Source organism: Oncorhynchus clarkii, chromosome 24, assembly GCF_045791955.1.
Source record: "Oncorhynchus clarkii lewisi isolate Uvic-CL-2024 chromosome 24, UVic_Ocla_1.0, whole genome shotgun sequence".
Classification (NCBI taxonomy): domain Eukaryota; kingdom Metazoa; phylum Chordata; class Actinopteri; order Salmoniformes; family Salmonidae; genus Oncorhynchus; species Oncorhynchus clarkii.
In genome coordinates, this window is record NC_092170.1 from 47161615 (window position 1) to 47187628 (window position 26014).

The 26014-nt window shown below is 38.8% G+C and overlaps 1 protein-coding gene across 1 annotated transcript in view; it reads right to left on the reverse strand.

Moving 5' to 3' along the window:
* The window catches only part of LOC139382346 (contactin-5-like), a 313518-nt gene that overhangs the window by 188261 nt on the left and 99243 nt on the right, over positions 1 to 26014 (reverse strand). The window contains exon 6 of the mRNA XM_071126317.1: positions 9827 to 9929. Within this exon, the coding sequence (XP_070982418.1) occupies positions 9827 to 9929 (103 nt within the window). The remainder of the gene's footprint in view (positions 1 to 9826; positions 9930 to 26014) is intronic.

Consider the following 26014-nt stretch of genomic DNA (forward strand, 5'->3'; position numbering starts at 1 on the left):
ATTAAAACTACTAGAATAACTAAAACTGCTAGAACTATAAAAACAATTAGAAATATTAGAAACACTAGAACTATTAGAACTATTACAACTACTAGAACTATTACAACTATTACAACTACTAGAACTATTACAACTATTAAAACTACTAGAATAACTAAAACTGCTAGAACTATTAAAACAATTAGAAATATTAGAAACACTAGAACTATTAGAACTATTACAACTACTAGAACTATTACAACTATTACAACTACTAGAACTATTATAACTATTACAACTATTACAACTACTAGAACTATTATAACTATTACAACTATTACAACTACTAGAACTATTACAACTATTACAACTACTAGAACTATAAAAACAATTAGAAATATTAGAAACACTAGAACTATTAGAACTATTATAAATATTAAAACTGCTAGAAATATTACAACTATTAGAAACACAATAACTACTATAACTATTAAAACTGCTAGAACTATTAGAACAAGTCAAACTATTAGAAATACTAGAACTACTAGAACTATTAGAACAACTAGAACTATAAGAACTTGGAGAACTACAATAACAATTAGAACTAATAGAAACACTAGAACTATGAGAACTATTAGAACTAATAGAAACACAATAACTACTATAACTATTAAAACTGCTAGAACTATTAGAACAAGTCAAACTATTAGAAATACTAGAACTACTAGAACAACTAGAACTATAAGAACTTGGAGAACTACAATAACAATTAGAACTAATAGAAACACTAGAACTATGAGAACTATTAGAACTAATAGAAACACAATAACTACTATAATTATTAAAACTGCTAGAAGTAAAATAACTATGAGATCTCTTATAAATATTATAACTATGAGAACTATGAGAACTATTAGAACTAATAGAAACACAATAACTAATATAACTATTAAAACTGCTAGAAGTAAAATAACTATGAGATCTATTATAAATATTATAACTATGAGAACTATGAGAACTATGAGAACTATTAGAACTATTAGAAGTAAAATAACTATGAGATCTCTTATAAATATTATAACTATGAGAACTATGAGAACTATTAAAACTATTAGAACTAATAGAAACACAATAACTACTATAACTATTAAAACTGCTAGAAGTAAAATAACTATGAGAACTATTATAAATATTATAACTATGAGAACTATTAGAACTATTAGAACTAATAGAAACACAATAACTACTATAACTATTAAAACTGCTAGAAGTAAAATAACTATGAGATCTATTATAAATATTATAACTATGAGAACTATGAGAACTATGAGAACTATTAGAACTACTAGAACTACTATAACAACTAGAACTATAAGAACTTGGAGAACTACAATAACAATTAGAACTATTAGAAACACTAGAACTATTAGAACTATTAGAAGTAAAATAACTATGAGATCTCTTACAAATATTATAACTATGAGAACTATGAGAACTATTAGAACTAATAGAAACACAATAACTAATATTACTATTAAAACTGCTAGAAGTAAAATAACTATGAGATCTATTATAAATATTATAACTATGAGAACTATGAGAACTATTAGAACTAATAGAAACACAATAACTACTATAACTATTAAAACTGCTAGAACTATTAGAACAAGTCAAACTATTAGAAATACTAGAACTACTAGAACTATTAGAACAACTAGAACTATAAGAACTTGGAGAACTACAATAACAATTAGAACTAATAGAAACACTAGAACTATTAGAACAAGTCAAACTATTAGAAATACTAGAACTATGAGAAACACTAGAACTATTAGAACTATTAGAAACACTAGAACTATTAGAACTACTAGAACTATGAGAAACACCAGAACTAAGAGAACTATTAGAACTACTAGAAGTAAAATAACTATGAGATCTCTTATAAATATTATAACTATGAGAACTATGAGAACTATGAGAACTATGAGAACTATGAGAACTATTAGAACTAATAGAAACACAATAACTACTATAACTATTAAAACTGCTAGAAGTAAAATAACTATGAGTAATATTATAAATATGAGAACTATGAGAACTAATAGAAATACAATAACTAATATAACTATTAAAACTGCTAGAACTATTAGAACAAGTCAAACTATTAGAAATACTAGAACTACTAGAACTATTAGCACTACTATAACTATTAAAACTGCTAGAAGTAAAATAACTATGAGATCTATTATAAATATTATAACTATGAGAACTATGAGAACTATTAGAACTAATAGAAACACAATAACTACTATAACTATTAAAACTGCTAGAACTATTAGAACAAGTCAAACTATTAGAAATACTAGAACTACTAGAACAACTAGAACTATAAGAACTTGGAGAACTTGGAGAACTACAATAACAATTAGAACTATTAGAAACACTAGAACTATTAGAACTACTAGAACCATGAGAATCACCAGAACTAAGAGAACTATTAGAAGTACTAGAACTATTAGAACTAATAGAAACACAATAACTACTATAACTATTAAAACTGCTAGAACTATTAGAACAAGTCAAACTATTAGAAATACTAGAACTACTAGAACTATTAGAACAACTAGAACTATAAGAACTTGGAGAACTACAATAACAATTAGAACTATTAGAAACCCTAGAACTATTAGAACTATGAGAAACACCAGAACTAAGAGAACTATTAGAACTACTATAACAACTAGAACTATAAGAACTTGGAGAACTACAATAACAATTAGAACTATTAGAAACACTAGAACTATTAGAACTACTAGAACTATGAGAAACACCAGAACTAAGAGAACTATTAGAACTATGATAATTATTAGAACTATGAGAACTATTAGAACTATGATAATTATGAGAACTGTTAGAACTATTAGAAGCACAATAACTACTAGAACTATTAGAACTATTAAAACTGCTACAACTATTAGAATAAGAATAAGAGCACCTCCTCCCAGCTGCCCACTGCTCTGAGGCTAGGAAACACTGTCACCACCGATAAATCCACAATAATTCAGAATTTCAAGAAGCATTTCTCTACGGCTGGCCATGCTTTCCACCTGGCTACCCTACCCCGGTCAACTGCCCGGCACCCTCCACAGCAACCGCCTTTACCCAAATCCAGATAGCTGATGTTCTGAAAGAGCTGCAAAATCTGGACTCCTACAAATCAGCCGGGCTAGACAATCTGGACCCCCTCTTTCTAAACCGATTGTTGCCGAAATTGTTGTTACCCCTATTACTAGCCTGTTCAATCTCTCTTTCGTATCGTTGACACTAATCAATCCATAGAACATGGTCCTTCTGACAGGACACTAATCAATCCATAGAACATGGTCCTTCTGACAGGATACTAATGAACCCATAGAGCGTCAATGTACAGTAGCCCAACATGGACAAAATGTCATCATAGACCATTTAAAAATATTGGTTAATTTTTACACATACAGGCCAGTTTAATTTTTTCAGCCTGTAAACCTCAATCTTCAGACAGTTCCCCACACAGTGGTGTCATTGACAGATATCCCTAAACTGACATCCAGCCAGACAGACAGCCAGACAGCTGGTGTTGTCTACACTACAGAGAATAAAAAAAGCTTGGGCCTTTTCCAATATCCACACCAAGACCATTCTGTCTTCCATCTGAACCTGCGGCCATCATACATATTGATCGACAGGAACGAGAACTAAACAAATGTCAAGTTCACAGTATAAAGACTGGCATTTCCTAATAGACCACATTGATAAATCATTCATTTGTTGGTGTAGAGGGGTAAAGTCACCAGGATCACCATGCCAATGACAGCAATCAGGCCCAAATTAGTTAAGAGACCGGGTCTGCCTCCCAAATGGCACCCTATACCACTATGGGCCCTGGTCAAAAGTAGTGCACTACATAGGGAATAGGGTATCATTTGGGATGCATGCGGGGAGAGCAGTTCAAGGTCTACTGCAGTCTGTTTGCTGAGCTCCTGTATAAGTTTTAATAGAATAAAGTCAAGCAGAGGAGATGGGAGAGTAAGCATGCAGTCAGGGTAATGTCTATAGGCTTTGGCAATTACTTATTATTCTAATGTAGATCATTCATTGTAAATGACTGACTCAGACAGCAACCCCTTGAAAGCATTGTAAATAATTACTAGGTCCTTCAGTGGTAGCTTCAGATTAGAGGCTGTTTGCACTCTAGTTGGGAATCGGTTATGCATTATTCAACACAAATAATCATTATAAACAAAATAAGAAGTAGGAATGAAACAGGATTATGTTTGGATAGGAACAATTATCTTGTTATGCAAAACAATCCTTTTAAGCTGTGCCTTGGGAGATCAACAAGAGGGTGTAAACATCTTTAACCAACTCTGTTGTTGGTGTGATCGCCTGTCTCTGTCTGTCTGATGCTCTACAGATTTATTCAATTACATGTTCATTTGATATTTGTATTTATTTTCAAAGTGCTGCCTGTTCTACATCCAGAATCCATTAGGGCTACATCAAGCTTTTACAGAATGATCATTATTATCACACAGTATACAGCAGCAGTTAAAACTCCACCCTTCATGTCATGCTGCTTTGAAAACCAAGAAACCAGGCACCGTAGGTGACACTCAGCAGCATAGACAAGTGGTCCTGGTCTCTGTGATATTGGCCTGTACCGTGCTGACAAATGTGAGTGTGTTTTTCCCTCTTGGGCAGTCTGCTGGTGGTGGCTCTATCTTTCACAGTCTTAACCTTGGCTTCCACGCTACACAACAGACATTAAAAACACCCTGCAAACATTGGCTGGCATTACTTTCCATTATCACAACACATGGCTCCCCAGGGCTCAGTTTCCTCTCCACTCCTGCTTCCACCAGCACTAACAAGCCATCTAGCCGGCCATGATGGCTCAAACTGGTAATACAGTGGCTCAACATCCAGCCTGGAGTGAATGTTAATATAGGAAAGGTTTTTGGCTCTTATAGACGTTTACAATAGTGAGTGGATGTGTAGCCGAGTCATAGCCTACACAACAGTGTTCTGTACATGGTCATTAGTCTTATAGCCTTCTCCATGTTTGTATACGGCTCTGAACTGTAGTGTGTTGCTGTTTAGGGTTTGGTTAACCCACTTTACAAGAAACATAGCAATTAGTATCAGTAGTGTACGGGAATGATTTCATCTGGAAAATGTTTTAATACAACCATTATGAAAATGTATTTAACCAAGCATATTATTACACTGAATAAGGGATTATAGTAAATTAATCTAGTGGTGGTTGTTGATAGTGTTGAATAAGGGATTATAGTAAATTAATCTAGTGGTGGTTGTTGATAGTGTTGAATAAGGGATTATAGTAAATTAATCTAGTGGTGGTTGTTGATAGTGTTGAATAAGGGATTATAGTAAATTAATCTAGTGGTGGTTGTTGATAGTGTTGAATAAGGGATTATAGTAAATTAATCTACCGGTGGTTGTTGATAGTGTTGAATAAGGGATTATAGTAAATTAATCTAGTGGTGGTTGTTGATAGTGTTGAATAAGGGATTATAGTAAATTAATCTAGTGGTGGTTGTTGATAGTGTTGAATAAGGGATTATAGTAAATTAATCTACCGGTGGTTGTTGATAGTGTTGAATAAGGGATTATAGTAAATTAATCTAGTGGTGGTTGTTGATAGTGTTGAATAAGGGATTATAGTAAATTAATCTAGTGGTGGTTGTTGATAGTGTTGAATAAGGGATTATAGTAAATTAATCTAGTGGTGGTTGTTGATAGTGTTGAATAAGGGATTATAGTAAATTAATCTAGTGGTGGTTGTTGATAGTGTTGAATAAGGGATTATAGTAAATTAATCTAGTGGTGGTTGTTGATAGTGTTGAATAAGGGATTATAGTAAATTAATCTAGTGGTGGTTGTTGATAGTGTTGAATAAGGGATTATAGTAAATTAATCTAGTGGTGGTTGTTGATAGTGTTGAATAAGGGATTATAGTAAATTAATCTAGTGGTGGTTGTTGATAGTGTTGAATAAGGGATTATAGTAAATTAATCTACCGGTGGTTGTTGATAGTGTTGAATAAGGGATTATAGTAAATTAATCTACTGGTGGTTGTTGATAGTGTTGAATAAGGGATTATAGTAAATTAATCTAGTGGTGGTTGTTGATAGTGTTGAATAAGGGTTTATAGTAAATTCATCTAAGGGTGGTTGTTGATAGTGTTGGATAAGGGATGGTAACAACAGGATCCTTCCTGTTTGGCCATGTCCGGGGGTGTCCTCGGATGGGGCCACAGTGTCTCCTGACCCCTCCTGTCTCAGCCTCCAGTATTTATGCTGCAGTAGTTTATGTGTCGGGGGGCTAGGGTCAGTTTTGTTGTATCTGGAGTACTTCTCCTATCCTATTCGGTGTCCTGTGTGAATCTAAGTGTGCGTTCTCTAATTCTCTCCTTCACTCTTTCTTTCTCTCTCTTGGAGGACCTGAGCCCTAGGACCATGCCCCAGGACTACCTGACATGATGACTCCTTGCTGTCCCCAGTCCACCTGGCCGTGCTGCTGCTCCAGTTTCAACTGACCTGAGCCCTAGGACCATGCCCCAGGACTACCTGACATGATGACTCCTTGCTGTCCCCAGTCCACCTGACCGTGCTGCTGCTCCAGTTTCAACTGTTCTGCCTTATTATTATTCGAACATGCTGGTCATTTATGAACATTTGAACATCTTGGCCATGTTCTGTTATAATCTCCACCCGGCACAGCCAGAAGAGGACTGGCCACCCCACATAGCCTGGTTCCTCTCTAGGTTTCTTCCTAGGTTTTGGCCTTTCTAGGTAGTTTTTTCTAGCCACCGTGCTTCTACACCTGCATTCCTTGCTGGGGTTTTAGGCTGGGCTTCTGTACAGCACTTTGAGATATCAGCTGATGTACGAAGGGCTATATAAAGCAATTTGATTTGATTTGATTTGATCTACCGGTGCTTATTGATAGTGTTGAATAAGGGATTATAGTAAATTAATCTACCGGTTGTTGTTGATAGTGTTGAATAAGGGATTATAGTAAATTAATCTAGTGGTGGTTGTTGATAGTGTTGAATAAGGGATTATAGTAAATTAATCTAGTGGTGGTTGTTGATAGTGTTGAATAAGGGATTATAGTAAATTAATCTACCGGTGGTTGTTGATAGTGTTGAATAAGGGATTATAGTAAATTAATATACCGGTGGTTGTTGATAGTGTTGAATAAGGGATTATAGTAAATTAATCTAGTGGTGGTTGTTGATAGTGTTGAATAAGGGATTATAGTAAATTATTATACCGGTGGTTGTTGATAGTGTTGAATAAGGGATTATAGTAAATTAATCTAGTGGTGGTTGTTGATAGTGTTGAATAAGGGATTATAGTAAATTAATCTACCGGTGGTTGTTGATAGTGTTGAATAAGGGATTATAGTAAATTAATCTACCGGTGGTTGTTGATAGTGTTGAATAAGGGATTATAGTAAATTAATCTAGTGGTGGTTGTTGATAGTGTTGAATAAGGGATTATAGTAAATCAATCTACCGGTGGTTGTTGATAGTGTTGAATAAGGGATTATATTAAATTAATCTACCGGTGGTTGTTGATAGTGTTGAATAAGGGATTATAGTAAATTAATATACCGGTGGTTGTTGATAGTGTTGAATAAGGGATTATAGTAAATTAATCTAGTGGTGGTTGTTGATAGTGTTGAATAAGGGATTATAGTAAATTATTATACCGGTGGTTGTTGATAGTGTTGAATAAGGGATTATAGTAAATTAATCTAGTGGTGGTTGTTGATAGTGTTGAATAAGGGATTATAGTAAATTAATCTACCGGTGGTTGTTGATAGTGTTGAATAAGGGATTATAGTAAATTAATCTACCGGTGGTTGTTGATAGTGTTGAATAAGGGATTATAGTAAATTAATCTAGTGGTGGTTGTTGATAGTGTTGAATAAGGGATTATAGTAAATCAATCTACCGGTGGTTGTTGATAGTGTTGAATAAGGGATTATATTAAATTAATCTACCGGTGGTTGTTGATAGTGTTGAATAAGGGATTATAGTAAATTAATCTACCGGTGGTTGTTGATAGTGTTGAATAAGGGATTATAGTAAATTAATCTAGTGGTGGTTGTTGATAGTGTTGAATAAGGGATTATAGTAAATTATTATACCGGTGGTTGTTGATAGTGTTGAATAAGGGATTATAGTAAATTAATCTAGTGGTGGTTGTTGATAGTGTTGAATAAGGGATTATAGTAAATTAATCTACCGGTGGTTGTTGATAGTGTTGAATAAGGGATTATAGTAAATTAATCTACCGGTGGTTGTTGATAGTGTTGAATAAGGGATTATAGTAAATTAATCTAGTGGTGGTTGTTGATAGTGTTGAATAAGGGATTATAGTAAATCAATCTACCGGTGGTTGTTGATAGTGTTGAATAAGGGATTATATTAAATTAATCTAGTGGTGGTTGTTGATAGTGTTGAATAAGGGATTATAGTAAATTAATCTAGTGGTGGTTGTTGATAGTGTTGAATAAGGGATTATAGTAAATTAATCTACCGGTGGTTGTTGATAGTGTTGAATAAGGGATTATAGTAAATTAATATACCGGTGGTTGTTGATAGTGTTGAATAAGGGATTATAGTAAATTAATCTAGTGGTGGTTGTTGATAGTGTTGAATAAGGGATTATAGTAAATTATTATACCGGTGGTTGTTGATAGTGTTGAATAAGGGATTATAGTAAATTAATCTAGTGGTGGTTGTTGATAGTGTTGAATAAGGGATTATAGTAAATTAATCTACCGGTGGTTGTTGATAGTGTTGAATAAGGGATTATAGTAAATTAATCTACCGGTGGTTGTTGATAGTGTTGAATAAGGGATTATAGTAAATTAATCTAGTGGTGGTTGTTGATAGTGTTGAATAAGGGATTATAGTAAATTAATCTAGTGGTGGTTGTTGATAGTGTTGAATAAGGGATTATAGTAAATTAATCTAGTGGTGGTTGTTGATAGTGTTGAATAAGGGATTATAGTAAATTAATCTACCGGTGGTTGTTGATAGTGTTGAATAAGGGTTTATAGTTAATTAATCTAGTGGTGGTTGTTGATAGTGTTGAATAAGGGATTATAGTAAATTAATCTAGTGGTGGTTGTTGATAGTGTTGAATAAGGGATTATAGTAAATTAATCTAGTGGTGGTTGTTGATAGTGTTGAATAAGGGATTATAGTAAATTAATCTAGTGGTGGTTGTTGATAGTGTTGAATAAGGGATTATAGTAAATTAATCTACCGGTGGTTGTTGATAGTGTTGAATAAGGGTTTATAGTTAATTAATCTAGTGGTGGTTGTTGATAGTGTTGAATAAGGGATTATAGTAAATTAATCTAGTGGTGGTTGTTGATAGTGTTGAATAAGGGATGGTAACAACAGGATCTACCGGAGGTTGTTAGAGTGTTTAATGAGGGAGGATGGGGAATGGTTCTACTGGTGGTTGTTGCGAGTGTTGAAAAGAGATTTGATAGTCAGTGAATCTACTGGGGGTTCTTGCTTGCATTTTACTTAGAATCCCAGTAATGTTCCCAAATTTTCCCAGTTATTCGGACAATGCATGTTGGAGAGTTCCTGGATTTCCTTTTAATTCCTTCCCATTCCAGGAATCTTCCAGCTGGGATTTCTGGAAAACTGGGGAATTTTAGGAACGTAACATGAACTCTGTAACACTAAGTTCCACCATAACGGAGATATGTGGATGTTCAGGGGATCAAACAGCTTGGATGTTTCTGTACTTACTTCCCCAGGGCGAAACACTCCAGACTCACGGTGACTCCTCTGGCAGCCAGGACAGACTGGGGGAAATGCACCTCGATTTTAGGCTCATATTCTCCCATTGTACCTGTAAATGAAAAGATGACAGAAGAGAGTGATATCAAGTTTAGTGATCAGCAGGACATGAAACACCATCCATACCCCAGCCATGCCATCTCCCCTAGCTAGAAGTTACACAGACAGCGGCTGAAGAAAGACTGTCTGGGAAATGTGAGATAAAAATTGTATGTTAACCACACACACACACACACACACACACACACAGAGACACAGACACAGACACAGACACAGACACAGACACACACACAGACACACACACACACACAGAAACACACACACACCCACACACCTTCCCTCATCTGGAATCACACACCCCATTACCACTCTGTGTTGAATCTGTAGTGCAGATGTTAAGATGACAAAGACGCAGAAGTGCATTGGGTAGAAATGTACTGATGATGCTTGGCGCCTGGGGTATCCTAGTGTGTGTGCATGTCTGTGTGTGTATTTGTATTTGTGTCTGCTTCTCGTCCTGGGGTTAAACTAAGTTAAGGCAGTGTGTGTGTGTAGGAGGGTTAACAGGCCTGCTTGGGTCTCGTTACTCATGCGGAACACTAAATAATACAGTTCACAAGCCTATGGATTTCTCTTCTGCTGCTAGCATCCATTACTAACACCTAGCATCCATTACTAAAACCTAGCATCCATTACTAACATCTAGCATCCATTACTAACACCTTCTGCTGCTAGCATCCATTACTAACACCTTCTGCTGCTAGCATCCATTACTAACACCTTCTGCTGCTAGCATCCATTACTAACACCTTCTGCTGCTAGCATCCATTACTAAAACCTTCTGCTGCTAGCATCCATTACTAAAACCTTCTGCTGCTAGCATCCATTACTAAAACCTTCTGCTGCTAGCATCCATTACTAAAACCTTCTGCTGCTAGCATCCATTACTAACACCTTCTGCTGCTAGCATCCATTACTAAAACCTTCTGCTGCTAGCATCCATTACTAAAACCTTCTGCTGCTAGCATCCATTACTAAAACCTTCTGCTGCTAGCATCATTACTAACACCTTCTGCTGCTAGCATCCATTACTAAAACCTTCTGCTGCTAGCATCCATTACTAAAACCTTCTGCTGCTAGCATCATTACTAACACCTTCTGCTGCTAGCATCCATTACTAAAACCTTCTGCTGCTAGCATCCATTACTAAAACCTTCTGCTGCTAGCATCATTACTAACACCTTCTGCTGCTAGCATCATTACTAAAACCTTCTGCTGCTAGCATCCATTACTAAAACCTTCTGCTGCTAGCATCCATTACTAAAACCTTCTGCTGCTAGCATCCATTACTAAAACCTTCTGCTGCTAGCATCATTACTAACACCTTCTGCTAGCAGGCATCCATTACATACATCTTCTGCTGCTAGCATCCATTACTAAAACCTTCTGCTGCTAGCATCCATTACTAAAACCTTCTGCTGCTAGCATCCATTACTAAAACCTTCTGCTGCTAGCATCCATTACTAAAACCTTCTGCTGCTAGCATCCATTACTAAAACCTTCTGCTGCTAGCATCATTACTAACACCTAGCATCCATTACTAACATCTAGCATCCATTACTAACACTTTGTGCTGCTAGCATCATTACTAACACCTTCTGCTGCTAGCATCATTACTAACACCTTCTGCTAGCAGGCATCCATTACATACATCTTCTGCTGCTAGCATCATTACTAACACCTTCTGCTGCTGGCATCCATTACTAACACCTTCTGCTGCTGGCATCCATTACTAACACCTTCTGCTGCTAGCATCATTACTAACACCTTCTGCTGCTGGCATCCATTACTAACACCTTCTGCTGCTAGCATCCATTACTAAAACCTTCTGCTGCTAGCATCATTACTAACACCTAGCATCCATTACTAACATCTAGCATCCATTACTAACACTTTGTGCTGCTAGCATCATTACTAACACCTTCTGCTGCTAGCATCATTACTAACACCTTCTGCTAGCAGGCATCCATTACATACATCTTCTGCTGCTAGCATCATTACTAACACCTTCTGCTATTGGCATCCATTACTAACACCTTCTGCTGCTAGCATGCATCACTAACACCTAGCAACCATTACTAACACCTAGCATCCATTACTAACACCTAGCATCCATTACTAACACTTTGTGCTGCTAGCATCATTACTAACACCTTCTGCTGCTAGCATCATTACTAACACCTTCTGCTGCTAGCATCCATTACTAACACCTTTTGCTGCTAGCATCCATCACTAACACCTAGTATTCATTACTAACACCTAGCATCCATTACGAACACCTAGCATCCATTACTAACACCTAGCATCCATTACTAACACCTTCCACTGCTAGCATCCATTGCTAACACCTTCTGCTGCTAGCATCCATATCTAACACCTTCTGCTGCTAGCATCCATTAATAACACCTTCTGCTGCTAGCATCCATTACTAACCTGCTAGCATCCATTACTAACCTAGTATCCATTACTAACACCTAGCATCCATTACTAAAACCTTATGCTGCTAGCATCCATTACTAACACCTTCCGCTGCTAGCATCCATTACTAAAACCGTCTGCTGCTAGCATCCATTACTAACACCTAGCATCCATTACTAACCTAGCATCCATTACTAACCTTCTGCTGCTAGCGTCCATTACTAACACCAAGCATCCATTACTAACACCTAGCATCCATTACTAACACCTTCTGCTGCTAGCATCCATGACTAACACCTAGCATCCATTACTAACACCTAGCAACCATTACTAAAATCTTCTGCTGCTAGCATCCATTACTAAAACATTTTGCCGATAGCATCCATTACTAACACATTCTGCTGCTAGCATTCATTATTAACACCTTCTGCTGCTAGCATCCATTACTAACACTTTCTGCTGGTAGCATCCATTACTAACACATTCTGCTGCTATCATCCATTACTCAAACTTTCTTCTACTAGCATCCATTACTAACACGTAGCATCCATTACTAACACCTTCTGCTGCTAGCATCCATTACTAACACAATCTGCTGCTATCATCCATTACTCAAACTTTCTTCTACTAGCATCCATTACTAACACGTAGCATCCATTACTATCACCTAGCATCCATTACCCGACACCTTCTACTGCTAGCATCCATTATTAACACCTTCTGCTGCTAGCATCCATTACTAACACCTAGAATCCATTACTAACATCTTCTACTGCTAGCATCCATTACTAACACCTTCTACTGCTAGCATCCATTACTAACACCTTCTACTGCTAGCATCCATTACTGACACCTTCTACTGCTGGCATCCATTACTAACACCTTCTGCTGCTAGCATCCATTACTAACACCTATAATCCATTACTAACACCTTCTACTGCTAGCATCCATTACTAACACCTTCTACTGCTAGCATCCATTACTAACACCTTCTGCTGCTAGCATCTATTACTAACCTGCTAGCATCCATTACTAACCTAGCATCCATTACTAACCTTCTGCTGCTAGCATCCATTACTAACACCTGGAAACCATTACTAACAACTTCTACTGCTAGCATCCATTACTAACACCTTCTGCTGCTTACATCCATTACTAACACATTCTGCTGCTTACATCCTTTACTAACACCTTCTACTGCTAGCATCCATTACTAACACCTTCTGCTGCTAGCATCCATTACTAAAACTTTCTGCTACTAGCATCCATTACTAACACCTAGCATCCATTACTAACACTTAGCATCCATTACTAACACCTTATGCTGCTCGCATCCATTACTAACTTCTTCTGCTGCTAGCATCCATTACTAACACCTTCTGCTGCTAGCATCCATTACTAACACCTAGCATCCATTACTAACATCTAGCATCCATTACTAACACCTAGCATCCATGACTAACACCTTAAGCTGCTAGCTTTCATTACTAACACCTTCTGCTGCTAGCATCCATTACTAAAACGTCCTGCTATTAGCATCCATTACTAACACCTATCATCCATTACTAACACCTTCTGCTGCTGGCATCCATTACTAACACCTTCTGCTGCTTACATCCATTACTAACACCTTCCGCTGCTAGCATCCATTACTAAAACCGTCTGCTGCTAGCATCCATTACTAACACCTAGCATCCATTAATAACACCTTCTGCTGCTAGCATCCATTACTAACCAGATAGCATCCATTACTAACCTTCTGCTGCTAGCGTCCATGACTAAAACCAAGCATCCATTACTAACACCTAGCATCCATTACTAACACCTTCTGCTGCTAGCATCCATGACTAACACCTAGCATCCATTACTAACACCTAGCAACCATTACTAAAACATTTTGCCGATAGCATCCAGTACTAACACATTCTGCTGCTAGCATTCATTATTAACACCTTCTGCTGCTAGCATCCATTACTAACACTTTCTGCTGGTAGCATCTATTACTAACACCTAGCATCCATTACTAACATCTAGCATCCATTACTAACACCTAGCATCCATTACTAACACCTTCTGCTGCTAGCATCCATTACTAACACATTCTGCTGCTATCATCCATTACTCAAACTTTCTTCTACTAGCATCCATTACTAACACGTAGCATCCATTACTAACACCTAGCATCCATTACCGACACCTTCTACTGCTAGCATCCATTATTAACACCTTCTGCTGCTAGCATCCATTACTAACACCTAGAATCCATTACTAACACCTTCTACTGCTAGCATCCATTACTAACACCTTCTACTGCTAGCATCCATTACTAACACCTTCTACTGCTAGCATCCATTACTGACACCTTCTACTGCTGGCATCCATTACTAACACCTTCTGCTGCTAGCGTCCATTACTAACACCTATAATCCATTACTAACACCTTCTACTGCTAGCATCCATTACTAACACCTTCTACTGCTAGCATCCATTACTAACACCTTCTGCTGGTAGCATCTATTACTAACCTGCTAGCATCCATGACTAACCTAGCATCCATTACTAACCTTCTGCTGCCAGCATCCATTACTAACACCTGGAAACCATTACTAACAACTTCTACTGCTAGCATCCATTACTAACACATTCTGCTGCTTACATCCTTTACTAACACCTTCTGCTGCTTACATCCTTTACTAACACCTTCTACTGCTAGCATCCATTACTAACACCTTCTGCTGCTAGCATCCATTACTAAAACTTTCTGCTACTAGCATCCATTACTAACACCTAGCATCCATTACTAACACCTTATGCTGCTCGCATCCATTACTAACTTCTTCTGCTGCTAGCCTCCATTACTAACACCTAGCATCCATTACTAACACCTAGCATCCATTACCAACACCATAAGCTGCTAGCTTCCATTACTAACACCTTCTGCTGCTAGCATCCATTACTAAAACGTCCTGCTACTAGCATCCATTACTAACACCTATCATCCATTACTAACACCTTCTGCTGCTGGCATCCATTACTAACACCTTCTGCTGCTTACATCCATTACTAACACATTCTGCTGCTTACATCCTTTACTAACACCTTCTACTGCTAGCATCCATTACTAAAACCTTCTGCTGCTAGCATCATTACTAACACCTAGCATCCATTACTAACACCTAGCATCCATTACTAACTCCTAGCATCCATTACTAACACCTAGCATCCATTACTAACACCTTAGGCTGCTCACATCCATTACTAACACCTTATGCTGCTCACATCCATTACTAACACCTTATGCTGCTCGCATCCATTACTAACATCTTCTGCTGCTAGCATCCATTACTAACACCTTCTGCTGCTATCATCCATTTCTAACACCTAGAATATATTACTAACATCTAGCATCCATTACTAACACCTATCATCCATTACTAACACCTTCTGCTGCTAGCATCCATTACTAACACCTAGCATCCATTACTAACACCTAGCATCCATTACTAAAACCTAGCATCCATTACTAACACCTTCTGCTGCTAGCATCCATTACTAACACTTTCTGCTGCTAGCATCCATTACTAACACCTAGCATCCATTACTAACACCTAGTGTCATTACTAACACCTAGCATCCATTACTAAAACCTAGCATCCATTACTAACACCTTCTGCTGCTAGCATCCATTACTAACACTTTCTGCTGCTAGCATCCATTACTAACTCCTAGCATCCATTACTGACACCTAGCATCCATTACTAACACCTTATGCTGCTCACATCCATTACTAACACCTTATGCTGCTCGCATCCATTACTAACATCTTCTGCTGCTAGCATCCATTACTAACACCTTCTGCTGCTATCATCCATTTCTAACACCTAGAATATATTACTAACATCTAGCATCCATTACTAACACCTATCATCCATTACTAACACCTTCTGCTGCTAGCATCCATTACTAACACCTAGCATCCATTACTAACACCTAGCATCCATTACTAAAACCTAGCATCCATTACTAACACCTTCTGCTGCTAGCATCCATTACTAACACTTTCTGCTGCTAGCATCCATTACTAACACCTAGCATCCATTACTAACACCACGTATCATTACTAACACCTAGCATCCATTACTAAAACCTAGCATCCATTACTAACACCTTCTGCTGCTAGCATCCATTACTAACACTTTCTGCTGCTAGCATTCATTACTAACACCTATCATCCATTACTAACACCTAGTGTCATTACTAACACCTAGCATCCATTACTAACACCTAGCATCCATTACTAACACCTTCTACTGCTAGCATCCATTACTAACACCTTCTACTGCTAGCATCCATTACTAACACCTTCTGCTGCTAGCATCCATTACTAACACCTAGCATCCATTACTGCAACCAACATTACACATGTTTAGCCACAAAGCTTCAACATGCCTTCATCTGCAGACCTTTTCATGAGTTCATACACAGACATACAAACACTTTAAATGATTACACTCCCCACAGATATAGCAAGTGACCATCTGTTGCACCATATTTCAGGAAGTACAAACTGCCGGTACCAGACAGACACATACACACTCACTGACGGAAGGACAGATGGATGACCACATGCTGAAGTACATATGCAAGCGAGCATGCACACATGCACGCACACACACACACTTTTCACACACAGCCTCCCCCCACAGGGAATAGGATTCTATTGAGATGTGGGCTACTGAGTGTACATGTTGAGATGTGGGGGACTGACTGTACATGTTGAGATATAGGGGACTGACTGTACATGTTGAGATATAGGGGACTGACTGTACATGTTGAGATATAGGGGACTGACTGTACATGTTGAGATATAGGGGACTGACTATACATGTTGAGATGTAGGGGATTGACTGTACATGTTGAGATGTGGGGGACTGACTGTACATGTTGAGATATAGGGGACTGACTGTACATGTTGAGATGTAGGGGATTGACTGTACATGTTGAGATGTAGGGGACTGACGGTACAGGTTGAGATGTGGGGGACTGACTGTACATGTTGAGATATAGGGGACTGACTATACATGTTGAGATGTGGGGGACTGACTGTACATGTTGAGATGTGGGGGACTGACTGTACATGTTGAGATATAGGGGACTGACTGTACATGTTGAGATGTACGGGACTGACGGTACATGTTGAGATGTGGGAGACTGACTGTACATGTTGAGATATAGGGGACTGACTGTACATGTTGAGATGTAGGGGATTGACTGTACATGTTGAGATATAGGGGACTGACTGTACATGTTGAGATGTGGGGGACTGACTGTACATGTTGAGATGTAGGGGACTGACTGTACATGTTGAGATGTGGGGGACTGACTGTATATGTTGAGATATAGGGGACTGACTGTACATGTTGAGATGTAGGGGACTGACTGTACTTGTTGAGATGTAGGGGATTGACTGTACATGTTGAGATGTAGGGGACTGACTGTACATGTTGAGATGTGGGGGACTGACTGTACATGTTGAGATGTAGGGGACTGACTGTACATGTTGAGATGTGGGGGACTGACTGTATATGTTGAGATATAGGGGACTGACTGTACATGTTGAGATGTAGGGGACTGACTGTACTTGTTGAGATGTAGGGGATTGACTGTACATGTTGAGATGTAGGGGATTGACTGTACATGTTGAGATGTGGCGGACTGACTATACATGTTGAGATGTAGGGGACTGACTGTACATGTTGAGATGTAGGGGACTGACTGTATATGTTGAGATGTAGGGGACTGACTATACATGTTGAGATGTAGGGGATTGACTGTACATGTTGAGATGTAGGGGATTGACTGTACATGTTGAGATGTAGGGGACTGACTGTACATGTTGAGATGTGGGGGACTGACTGTACATGTTGAGATGTAGGGGACTGACTGTACATGTTGAGATGTGGGGGACTGACTGTATATGTTGAGATATAGGGGACTGACTGTACATGTTGAGATGTAGGGGACTGACTGTACTTGTTGAGATGTAGGGGATTGACTGTACATGTTGAGATGTAGGGGACTGACTGTACATGTTGAGATGTGGGGGACTGACTGTACATGTTGAGATGTAGGGGACTGACTGTACATGTTGAGATGTGGGGGACTGACTGTATATGTTGAGATATAGGGGACTGACTGTACATGTTGAGATGTAGGGGACTGACTGTACTTGTTGAGATGTAGGGGATTGACTGTACATGTTGAGATGTAGGGGATTGACTGTACATGTTGAGATGTGGCGGACTGACTATACATGTTGAGATGTAGGGGACTGACTGTACATGTTGAGATGTAGGGGACTGACTGTATATGTTGAGATGTAGGGGACTGACTATACATGTTGAGATGTAGGGGATTGACTGTACATGTTGAGATGTAGGGGATTGACTGTACATGTTGAGATGTGGCGGACTGACTATACATGTTGAGATGTAGGGGACTGACTGTACATGTTGCCTACAAGACATTTTACAATGCTTGTCCCAAACCACTCTTCTATTTCAATCTCATTCCACACACTTATACGGCTCCAAAGAAGCCCTCTTCATTTAATGAATGTGCAATATTTCACCTGGTTTATTTCACAATATATGCAATATCAAAAATCAGGCTCTCTGCAGAGCCAGAGCATTTAAATAATGGAATGCTTTCTGGGTTTTGTGTACTCTGAAAAACACAAATTGTGACTGACTGTTTTATGTCCCAATTGATTTATTAAGCCTAAATGTATTTGTTCTTGTTTTTGATGCTTTCCTCTTTCTGGCAAGCCGTGGCAACCAATTACATGATACAATATGTGTGAGCCAGTCAAAGCCCCTTTAAATCCCAGTCTTGATCAAAGTAGACCTTAGTATTCCTTTGGAACCATTGGAGAAAATCTAAAATTAACACCAAGAAACGCTTACTGACCCAAATAACATTGTATAGTAAGACAACTAACTAGTGTGGAGATTTTCAACCACCATCAACATTTTCAACCACTATTCAATTATTTGGTTTAAACATGTGCCATTCAACCACTATTAACATTTTCAACCACTATTCAATTATTTGGTTTAAACATGTGACATTCAACCACTATTAACATTTTCAACCACTATTCAATTATTTGGTTTAAACATGTGGCATTCAACCACTATTAACATTTTCAACCACTATTAAATGATATAGTTTAAACATGTGACATTCAACCACTATTAACATTTTCAACCACTATTAAATTATATAGTTTAAACATGTGATATTCAACCACTATTAAATTATATAGTTTAAACATGTGATATTCAACCACTATTAATACAATTTTGTTAATAACAAAAACTTACATTTTCCAAAGAAACACAATAAATAGACTGAACAACAATATAAACGCTTGTGAAGTGTTGGTGCCATGTTTCATGAGATGAAATAAAAAACCAGAAATGTTCCATACGAACAACAATCTTATATCTGTTTGGGTACACATTTGTTTACATCCCTGTTAATAAGCATTTCTCATTTGCCAAGGTAATCCATCCCCCTTACAGGTGTGGCATATCAAAAATCTGATTAAACAGGAGGATCAATACACAGGTGCACTTTGCGTTGGGGACAATATAAGGCCACTCTATTAAATGTGCAGTTTTGTTACACAACACAATGCCATAGATATCTCAAGTTTTGAGGGAGCATGCATTTGCCATGCTGTCCACAGGAATGTCCCCGCCAGAGCTGTTGCAAGATAATTGAATGTTGATTTCTTTATTATAAGTTGCCTCCAACGTCGTTTCAGAGAATTTGGCAGTACGACCAACTGGCCTCACAACCGCACACCACGTGCAACCACGCCTGCCCAGGACCTCCACATTTGGCTTCTTCACCTGCAAGATCGTGTGACCAGCCATCCCGACAGCTGATGAAACTGTGGGTTTGCACAATAGCAGAATTTCTGCTCAAACTGTCAGAAACCATCTAAGGGAAGCTGATCTGTGTGCTCGTGTCCTCAAAAGGGTCTTGACCTGACTGTAGTTTGGCGACGTAACCGACTTCAGTGGGCAAAAGCTCACCTTCGATGGCCCCTGTAACGCTGGCGAAGTGTGCTCTCCATGGATGAATCCCCATTTCAACTGTACCTGACAGATGGAAGACAGCGTGTAAGGCGTTGTGTGGCCGAGGGATTTGCTGATGTCAACGTTGTGAACAGAGTGCCCGGTGGTGGCGCTGAGGTTATGGTATGGGCAGGCAGGCATAAGCTACGGACAACGAACAAAATTGTATTTTATCAATGGTAGTTACCGTGACGAGATCCTGAGGCCCATTGTTGTGCCATTCATCCGCCGCCATCACCTCATGTTTCACCATGATAATGCACGGCCCCCCTAAGCTTGTCTACTTTATTGTCCAAGGACTAAACATTAGCGAGTAAAATACTTGGAAGCGGTGGATGGTGTGCACGCCTCCTGAGTCGGACTAGAAGTCCACTCTGAATACCTCTTCTCCACCTCTTCTTTGTCTCATGTGCCGAATACAACCTTACAGTGAAATTATTCTAGGAGCTAGAAGCAGAGCATTCACGTCTGTCAGTGCCATCTTGGAACAGTGGCTCAGAACAGGAGAGTGCGGCTGGCCCTTAAATGTACAGTACATGGAGAGCTAATATTAATAATATGCATATAAATCTCTCATGGCTCTAAGTGGAGGAGAGATTGACTTCATCACTACTTGATCTTGTAAGAAGTGTTGACATGCTGAATGCATCGAGGTGTCTGTTTCAACTAGTAGCACACAGCTCAGACACCCATGCATACCCCACAAGACATGCCACCAGAGGTCTCTTCACAGTCCCCAGGTCCAGAACAGACCATGGGAGGCACATAGTACTACATAGAGCCAAGGCTACATGGAACTCTATTCCACATCAGGTAATCCGATTTAAAAAACATATAAATACACCATATGGACACACACTACACATGATAAGACAGACACTCTACACACACTACACATGATAAGACAGACACTACACACACTACACATGATAAGACAGACACTCTACACACACTACAGATGATAGGACAGACACTCTACACACACTACACATGATAAGACAGACACTCTACACACACTACACATGATAAGACAGACACTACACACACTACACATGATAAGACAGACACTCTACACACACTACAGATGATAAGACAGACACTCTACACACACTACACATGATAAGACAGACACTCTACACATACTACACATGTTAAGACAGACACTCTACACACACTACACATGTTAAGACAGACACTCTACACAAACTACACATGATAAGACAGACACGCTACACACACTACACATGATAAGACAGACACTCTACACACGACACATGATAAGACAGACAATACACACACTACACATGATAAGACAGACACTCTACACACACTACAGATGATAGGACAGACACTCTACACACACTACACATGATAAGACAGCCACTCTACACACACTACACATGATAAGACAGACACTCTACACACACTACACATGATAAGACAGACACTCTACACATGTTAAGACAGACACTCTACACACACTACAGATGATAAGACAGACACGCTACACACACTACACATGATCAGACAGACACTCTACACACACTACACATGATAAGACAGACACTCTACACACACTACACATGATAAGACAGAAACTCTACACACTACACATGATAAGACAGACACTACACACACTACACATGATAAGACAGACACTCTACACACACTACAGATGATAGGACAGACACTCTACACACACTACACATGATAAGACAGACACTCTACACACACTACACATGATAAGACAGACACTCTACACACACTACACATGATAAGACAGACAATCTACACACACTACACATGTTAAGACAGACACTCTACACACACTACACATGATAAGACAGACACTCTACACACACTACAGATGATAAGACAGACACGCTACACACATTACACATGATAAGACAGACACTCTACACACTACACATGATAAGACAGACACTCTACACACACTACACATGATAAGACAGACACTCTACACACACTACACATGATAAGACAGACACTCTACACACACTACACATGATAAGACAGACACTCTACACACACTACACATGATAAGACAGACACTCTACACACACTACACATGATAAGACAGACACTCTACACACACTACACATGATAAGACAGACACTCTACACACACTACAGATGATAAGACAGACACTCTACACACTACACATGATAAGACAGACTCTACACACACTACACATGATAAGACAGACATTCTACACACACTACACATGATAAGACAGACAATCTACACACACTACACATGTTAAGACATACACTCTACACACACTACACATGATAAGACAGACACTCTACACACACTACAGATGATAAGACAGACACGCTACACACATTACACATGATAAGACAGACACTCTACACACACTACACATGATAAGACAGACACTCTACACACACTACACATGATTAGACAGACACTCTACACACACTACACATGATAAGACAGACACTCTACACACACTACACATGATAAGACAGACACTCTACACACACTACACATGATAAGACAGACACTCTACACACACTACACATGATAAGACAGACACTCTACACACACTACACATGATAAGACAGACACTCTACACACACTACACATGATAAGACAGACACTCTACACACACTACACATGATAAGACAGACACTCTACACACACTACACATGATAAGACAGACTCTACACACTACACATGATAAGACAGACTCTACACACACTACACATGATAAGACAGACATTCTACACACACTACACATGATAAGACAGACACTCTACACACACTACACATGATAAGACAGACACTCTACACACACTACACATGATAAGACAGACACTCTACACACACTACACATGATAAGACAGACACTACACACACTACACATGATTAAACAGACACTACACACACTACACATGATAAGACAGACACTACACACACTACACATGATTAAACAGACACTCTACACACACTACACATGATAAGACAGACACTCTACACACACTACACATGATAAGACAGACACTCTACACACACTACACATGATAAGACAGACACTACACACACTACACATGATTAAACAGACACTACACACACTACACATGATAAGACAGACACTACACACACTACACATGATAAGACAGCCACTCTACACACACTACACATGATAAGACAGACACTCTACACACACTACACATGATAAGACAGACACTCTACACACACTACACATGATAAGACAGACACTACACACACTACACATGATAAGACAGACACTACACACACTACACATGATAAGACAGACACTACACACACTACACATGTTAAGACAGACACTGCATCAGGGATCGCGTTCACAGACGTTTCGGTATTTGACGTCCATCCATGTCTGAGGATGATGGGAGAGGACGTGGACACCGGCCACTAGGGGAAACAGTGAGCTCTGTTACCTTCAAGTAGGTTTCGGTTTTGCTAGGGCGTTGTGGACGAGGATGGCGGATGGGCGTTATTATCTGGTTCTGGTGCCAATGTTTGAATCCACAGATTGTTGTTTTAAGCCTATCCCAAACCTTATCCCTTACCTTAACCATTCAGTGTTAATGCCTGAACATAACCCTAACCTTAAAACAACTTCAAAATTTGACTTTTGAGAAACATGGATGAAGGTTTAATTCTGATGTGCGACTGTGAGACCTTGTTGCATAGATTTGGAAGACATTTTTAGAAAGGCAATTTTTTCTCAGACCTGCAAATGCTACGATAGATTCATGCAATGCTTTTACTATAAAGGAAATGTTTCCACCCCTGCTCTTGTCCACAGTGGTCTGCGAACCCACAGCATTCTGGCCCGCAGTCCCTTGTGCTATTCATAATTCCTGCTTTGCCATGTAACGCTTAGAGGATGAAGAACAGTTTCTAAAACTGTCTCAGAAAACTGTTTCTAAATCTCCAAGAAGTGAACTAAAACGGTAGTTCTCTGCAATCCACTTTGTTTTCATGATTATTTTGGATGTAAGGGATGGTCACTTGTATTTCTTCAAACATTCGGGGAGGTTTTCATTAAAATATATTTAGCTAAAATGAGGGCGATCCATTTCGGTAGAATATATTTAGCTAAAATGAGGGCCATCCATTTCGGTAGAATATATTTAGCTGAAGTGAGGGCCATCCATTTCGGTAGAATATATTTAGCTGAAGTGAGGGCCATTTCAGTAGAATATATTTAGCTCAAGTGAGGGCCATTTCGGTAGAATATATTTAGCTGAAGTGAGGGCCATTTCAGTAGAATATATTTAGCTGAAGTGAGGGCCATTTCAGTAGAATATATTTAGCTGAAGTGAGGGCCATTTCGGTAGAATATATTTAGCTGAAGTGAGGGCCATTTCAGTAGAATATATTTAGCTGAAGTGGGGGCCATTTCAGTAGAATATATTTAGCTGAAGTGAGGGCCATTTCAGTAGAATATATTTAGCTAAAATGAGGGCCATCCATTTCGGTAGAATATATTTAGCTAAAGTGAGGGCCATTTCGGTAGAATATATTTAGCTGAAGTGAGGGCCATCCATTTCGGTAGAATATATTTAGCTGAAGTGAGGGCCATTTCAGTAGAATATATTTAGCTGAAGTGAGGGCCATTTCGGTAGAATATATTTAGCTGAAGTGAGGGCCATTTCAGTAGAATATATTTAGCTGAAGTGAGGGCCATTTCGGTAGAATATATTTAGCTGAAGTGGGGGCCATTTCAGTAGAATATATTTAGCTGAAGTGAGGGCAGAGAGGTCAGATTATCTCCTTGTAGCCCTTTTATTTTTTTAAATACAACCCACTAGAAGCACAGACTGGAGTATAGATTACAATCAAAACAGTATCAAAATGGATGAGACATTTATATTAAGCAGTGCCTTGCATAAGTTCCCAACCCCCTTGGTATCTGCACTACATTATCTGCAACACTTTTACAACTCCAATGTCTCCTAACAAATTAATCTCCCAGTGGGAGCTGTGTGCTCTGACACTCTGACACTCTGTCCCTAACACATGAACTCATCAATCCTGTCTGTCTGTCTGTCTGTCTGTCTGTCTGTCTGTCTAACTGCCCATCTCTTCCATTCTCCTAATTTCTTCCTGTTGCGTTGTGAAGGGAAGATCCATGACTTTACCGCAGGGGTGTAACAGAGCCCAGATGCAGTGAGGCAGGTTTGATTAAGAGTGTTAGAACCAGGACAGGACAGAGGTGAGGCAACACACAGATCCAGCTTGAGCTTCTAAACCTCCAAGGTAATTACCATCCACTTGCTCTGGGACACAGATACCAGCATCTCATTGGTCAGCGGCATAGATTGCACGCTCCAATTGGTCAGATTCCAGCAGCTGTGGGCAGACACAGCTTGCAGGCCCGAGGGGTTCAGAGTAAGGTGTGCCAAAGTCATTTTCAGCCTTTTAGACACAGATTCTCAGTACATAAGGCCGAGGCTGAATAAGTGGGAGGCTT